The sequence below is a fragment of the Cucumis sativus genome, chromosome 4 (assembly GCF_000004075.3).
Source record: "Cucumis sativus cultivar 9930 chromosome 4, Cucumber_9930_V3, whole genome shotgun sequence".
Classification (NCBI taxonomy): Eukaryota; Viridiplantae; Streptophyta; class Magnoliopsida; order Cucurbitales; family Cucurbitaceae; genus Cucumis; species Cucumis sativus.
In genome coordinates, this window is record NC_026658.2 from 25,320,666 (window position 1) to 25,326,665 (window position 6,000).

Genomic DNA, 6,000 nt, shown 5'->3' on the forward strand with positions numbered 1-6,000 from the left:
TATCTAAATAAATCAAGAAATTGATCGTATAGGACTAAAAAATTAATACCGTTTTAATCTATGTAATTTTGTATTTGGTTGAATTTTATTTTTATTAAATATTAAATGAAATATTCTCTAAAAATTAATTTTTATATAGATCAAATGTTGAATAATAATAATAATATTCAAGTAATAAAATATGATATATACACATATTTTAGAAGTTATGCAGTAGAAATATTAATATATATAACAAAAGAATGACAAGCGTGCCTAACTATATCATAAAATATAAATATTGTAATTACACTCTTATAATTGGACGCTTAAACGTGTTAAAATTAGATCATTAAAATTTCAATAGTTGTAATAATTAAATTAATAAATGATAAAAAATAAAATTGAACTTAACAGTATAATTTATATGATTATATAAGTTTGAAATATAGATAAGTTGAATGACTTAAATTTTAATTTTGAAAGTTTGATAAAGTAAATTTTAGAGTATCGTTAAACTTTATAGACAATATCTGTCATTTGTCATAAAAAAATTAAATCTACAACCGAACAATAGCTTAAATATGCAACATTTTTAAAATCGCAAGAGAAATAAAATGTACTTTCACCCATATAAGATAATCAATGCAATAAAAATTGGTTTAATCAATAATAAAAATTCATTTGTAAATCAACCATAATTTGGAAAAATAGTAAAAAAATTATGATAATAGAACTCATATTACGCACATCTTTAAAATTGTAAATTTAAAATCAGATTATCGTCAAATTACTGTCATATTTGTCAAATTTACAATATTAAAAAAAAGTGTACCAAAATTTATTACTATCTTTCTTAAAAAAAAAAAAAATCGTAACAGTAATCACAACAATAACAACGTCCCCAAAACATAATTTTAAAAACAATCTAATTGATCATCTTGTTTTAGGAATTTGAACGTGATTATATGTATTGTATTAGTAGATCCACGTAACAGAACTAAACATATAGATATAGATAAAGAGTGAGTCTCAAAATTTACATTGATTAATTTCTATTGGTTGTGGGGGTAAATGGCAATTATAAATAAAAGAGAGGGGAAGAGGGAAAAATGTGGGACTATGGGAGTGGCAGACAGAGATGTCGATAGGATCAGAACTTCAACAAGATATTGAAGGTAAGATCATGACGTCATATAACATTACAAATACAATTTTATAATTTTAAATTCATATATCAAAAAGAAGCTTTTTTTTTTTCTTTTTTTTCACAACAATTCATCTTCTAGGCCGCTATTTAAAGCACCTATGTTGCAAAAACATTACCAGTTGTGACACAATTCACAAATACCCAAAAAAAGAAGAAATTCTCCCACTCCCATTTCTTTATTTACTTCAGCATAAGTAAAAAAGAGAGAGAGAATCCTCCTCCTCCTCCTCCGCCGCCGGCGATGATGATTGCTTACCTGGAACCGTTTCTACAAGACACCGATTCCCGCCGGCCACACGACGGCTCCGCCCTATGCGAAGCTCTACAGATTCAATTACAAGGTGGCGTCAGTACCGACTCGCGGGATATCGGTTTAGCCGGTAAGGATTTCGGTGGGCTACATTCCGTAGCTCCGTTGGCTTTGGTAACTCCAGCTGGTGCCGATGACGTGGCCAAGGTAGTGAAATCAGCCGTACAATCGTCTAATCTAACGGTAGCAGCGAGAGGTAATGGCCACTCGATCAACGGGCAAGCGATGACGGATGGAGGTTTGGTTTTGGACATGCGTGCCATGGAGGATAATTTACGTGTCGTCACAATTAACGAATTTTGCTATGCCGACGTGTCAGGAGGGGCATTATGGGAAGACGTCTTGAAACGCTGCGTTTCAAGTTATGGATTAGCTCCCAGGTCATGGACGGATTACCTTAGCCTAACCGTCGGCGGTACACTGTCTAACGCCGGAGTTAGTGGCCAGGCTTTCCGGTACGGCCCACAAATTTCCAACGTGGCTGAATTGGAAGTCGTCACTGGAAAAGGAGATACTTTAATTTGTTCAGAAAATGAAAATTCTGAATTGTTTTTTAGCGTTCTTGGTGGTTTGGGTCAGTTTGGAATTATCACAAGAGCTCGTGTTCTACTTCAGCCAGCTCCAGATATGGTAAATAAACAAAGAATTCCATTATTTCTACTAATTAGTTAATTAGATGCATGAGCTATCCACACACGTTTACGTTAATTACGTATTAATTTCTTTCTTTTTTAATTAGGTGAGATGGATTAGATTGGTTTACGATGAATTTGAAAGGTTTGCTCACGATGCGGAATCCTTAATACGGCGGCCGGAAGGTGACTCGTTTGATTACGTGGAAGGCTTTGTTTTTTCAAACAACGATGACCCATTAACCGGAAGACCGACAGTGCCGTTAGACTCCAATACCATATTTAACTCTTCTTATTTACCGGAAACCGCCGGTTCGGTTCTCTATTGCCTCGAAGTCGCCGTTCATTACCGGAACAACGACCAAGTCTCAACCGTCGACACGGTAAAAAATAGAAAAGGAATTTAATATTTCAATTGATATTATTATGTTAATGATAGTGAGATTAGAATATTTTGTGACCGTTCGATCTTGGGAGGATCTGTGGGGTCAGGTATGTAAATGTTTATAGAGACAGACACACGTATAATTGTCTTAAAAAAAATGACTGAGTTTTTGACCTTAGTGAGGAAGTGGAATTTGACCCATGGAAATAGGGTGAGTGGGTCCCACTGTGAGAAAGAGGTGGAATTTTATTTTATTTTTATTAATTTAAAGTTGAAAATCTCAGCGGCGGATAGTGAAAAGAAGGTCAAAACAAACAAATTATAGTAGCTCTTACACTCATACGTGTATGAAAATTATGGGGGTCTCTTTGGTGGGGGGAAATGGCTAGAGCCCTTTTCATTTCTTTCATCATTATCCAAACCATAAACCGACGACCTTTTTAATTTGTAGTATAAATTTCTAATTTAATATTGTGAGGCTGTTATTTATTTTGTTTTTTTTTCAAAAAAAAAAAAAGAAAAAAACATGAAAACTGACAATACGATATAATGTATCTTCCATTGGATTTTCTGACACTGGGCAGCTCCCATGACTGCCCAGAGTATCTATTCCTAATTACGAGGATGGCACTGTTTTGTTAATTATAGTATTTAAAGTGGGGGTAGTTTGGTAATAAGAGAGGAGGTATTGGGGTTAGAATTGTAAGAAAGGTAGAAGAAAGGAGCGTTTAGTAAAAACACTGATAATTTTTTGAGATTTTGCTGACAAAAATGGTCCCCAACAAGTGGCCAAAAAAGCCATCATTTTCTGGAATCTGTAAATCATGAGTGATATGTCCTTTTGCTTTGAATGGGGAAATGACGAAAATGCCCCCCTCCTCACCCTAAATAGAGTTTTGTTTAATTTGATTTTTGTCAGGATGTTGAGAGATTGCTGAGTGGGCTTGGGTATGTGAAGGGGCTGAGATTTCAGGTGGACCTAAGTTACATACAATTTTTGTCACGTGTGAAGCGTGCGGAAGAGGAAGCAGTTGCCAACGGTGTGTGGGATGCACCTCATCCTTGGCTTAATCTCTTCGTCTCAAAATCTGATATCGCTGATTTTGATCGTCTGGTCTTCAAGACTCTCCTTAAAAATGGAGTCGGTGGACCCATGCTCGTCTACCCTCTTCTGCGTTCCAAGTAAGTACTTCCCTTCCCCTCTTTCAATTTTTTACTCTTTAGATTCATTATTTCCAACCCTATTTCTTATAAAATAGTTTCCATATATTTGTCCGATGGCATGGTAGGTGCCACGTAAGAGTTGGGGGGGGGGGGGGGAAATAGAGCATGCGAGATTTAGAGAGGTAAACGACGACGTATTTTTCACGAACTACATCTGTCATGGACACGTGGTATGCACATGGGCTAAGGGGATGGGGAGGATGGGAGATGGGTCCCAAAACGGTGACGTTTTGGCTTAAACTTGAAGTCACACCTGAGCCCTTCAATCTGATTTGCTGAACGTTTTAGGATTGGGTGGTTGAGATTTGAAGTAGGTCAAACCCCCCCAAAAACATCTCTAACATAACATGCACGTGGGACCCCATTTCTCACACGTGTGCCATTCTTTCCTCACTGCCATTCTCTTCAAAACATTCTCATTAACGTTGTTTGTGTATATATATATATATATAAAGAAACTTTAGAGACTAGGGAAAAAGATAAGAAAATAATAAGACATTAGTAAATGCATTTAAATAATAATAATAACAATAATTACTTGTGGGACAAAGATATTGTGGGTCCCATGTTCTATAATGTAAAAAAAAAAAAAAAAAATTTGAAGAAAAGTTTGGGAATTGAGTGACCTTATGGGGAGAGGTTTGGTCATATAATAAAGGACTTGCCTTTATAGGGGAAGGGGTAAATTGGTCAATGAGAATATTACTTTTTGAGGGAAAATGGGGATTTTTTTTTTTTTTTTTTTGTTTCAAAATTTCAAATTTCTTTTTTTAAAAAAAAAAATTATTGAGAGATGTAACTTTTTCACAATGGCCAATGGATAAAACAAAAGGAAGACAACTTTGAGGTCAGTATATTTGCTATTTATGTAACGACAAGGTCTTTTATTCGCCAACCTGGATATTACACCAAAAATCTCATATATACCCCTCCCTACTTGGTCCATTTCATTCCCCAATGTATCTATTTGCTTTTCTTTACTAAGTTTATTTATTATTTTGGTTTAGGTGGGATTCACGAACATCAGTAGTGTTACCAGAAGGGGAAGTGTTGTACTTAGTGGCATTGTTACGATTCACTCCTCCAAACCCGGAACTTGCGTTGGTTGATAAATTAGTGGAACAGAATCGTGAAATAATCAATATATGCAATGTGAATTGCATTGACTTCAAACTTTACTTGCCACACTACCATTCGGAGAAGGAGTGGAAGCTTCACTTTGGGAATCACTGGAGTAGATTTGTGGAGAGAAAAGCTTTGTTTGATCCCATCGCTCTTCTTGCTCCAGGCCAAAAAATCTTCACTAGAATTTCACGCAAACATTGAGTCCATTTTTTTTTTTTAATCCCCAAAACTCCAAATTTTTTTATTAACAAAAATATTGATATTGTTAGCTTCAAAAGCAAAACTCAACCCACAATTTCCCACAGTGGAGGCCACAAAACCTTATGTATGTTGCTATCACTCATAAAAACAAATATTGGTGCAATGTATATGAGAAATTTTTTTTTTTTCAATGGAGCAAAACAAAGAAAGAAAAAGAAACTACAAAACTTGATCATTTGGGTTTATAAGAAGTAATAGATGATTGGGTTTTTTTCTCTCTTTTTTTTTTAGGGATTAAAGATGCAAACTGATTTGACTTGGATAACATGCTTTCTTTGTGAAAAAATGGCCTAAAAAGACAAAGTCTTTCGAAGTGATGTCTTAAGGTCATTGGCTCAAAGTGTCTATCAATACAATTGAAAGGTAGGCGCCACCATTGTCACATATATGTTTTGTCCTCTTGACTTTGTTGACCGTAAAGTTTGAACCATATATGCACTACATGTCCCTTCTCCTAAAAGTTGATGTGTTTAGGTTGTGTTTCATTAGTTGAGTTTCGATTCGGATTGCATCTCTTTAAAACATATGAAAAGATTGCAAAAAACCACGTCTTTAAATTATTCAACTGATTCAATTATACTCTTGTCAATAATTGATTTAGGGTAATTATATTACAGTTTAAACACAAAGATCATCACTATCTCCAACCGTTAAAAAGGAACGAAAAGTATATGTGTCACGTCGGGTCGAGTGAGTTGGACAAGACGAGGAAAGGGTTGCTTTGCAATTGAGTTAAGAGGGAAAATTGGTTGGAGTTTTGAATGTGAAAAGCATAGAGAGAGGGGGAAAAGGCAAATGGGAATGGGGCCAAAAGGTTAGCTTTAGGAAGCAATTATAAGATCATAATATCTTGTAAGGTGCACTCAACCAACTC

At 35.1% G+C, this 6,000-nt stretch overlaps 1 protein-coding gene across 1 annotated transcript; it reads left to right on the top strand.

Annotated features, from left to right (window-relative positions):
* Positions 1-1,286: 1,286 nt before the first annotated feature.
* On the top strand, positions 1,287-5,341 carry LOC101217899 (cytokinin dehydrogenase 7). Its single transcript, XM_004141388.3, has 4 exons — positions 1,287-2,129; positions 2,239-2,514; positions 3,436-3,698; positions 4,748-5,341. Exons 1-4 carry the CDS (start codon positions 1,431-1,433, stop codon positions 5,064-5,066), a joined length of 1,557 nt encoding a protein of 518 aa, XP_004141436.2. The 5' UTR covers positions 1,287-1,430; the 3' UTR covers positions 5,067-5,341.
* The last annotated feature ends 659 nt before the right edge of the window (positions 5,342-6,000 follow it).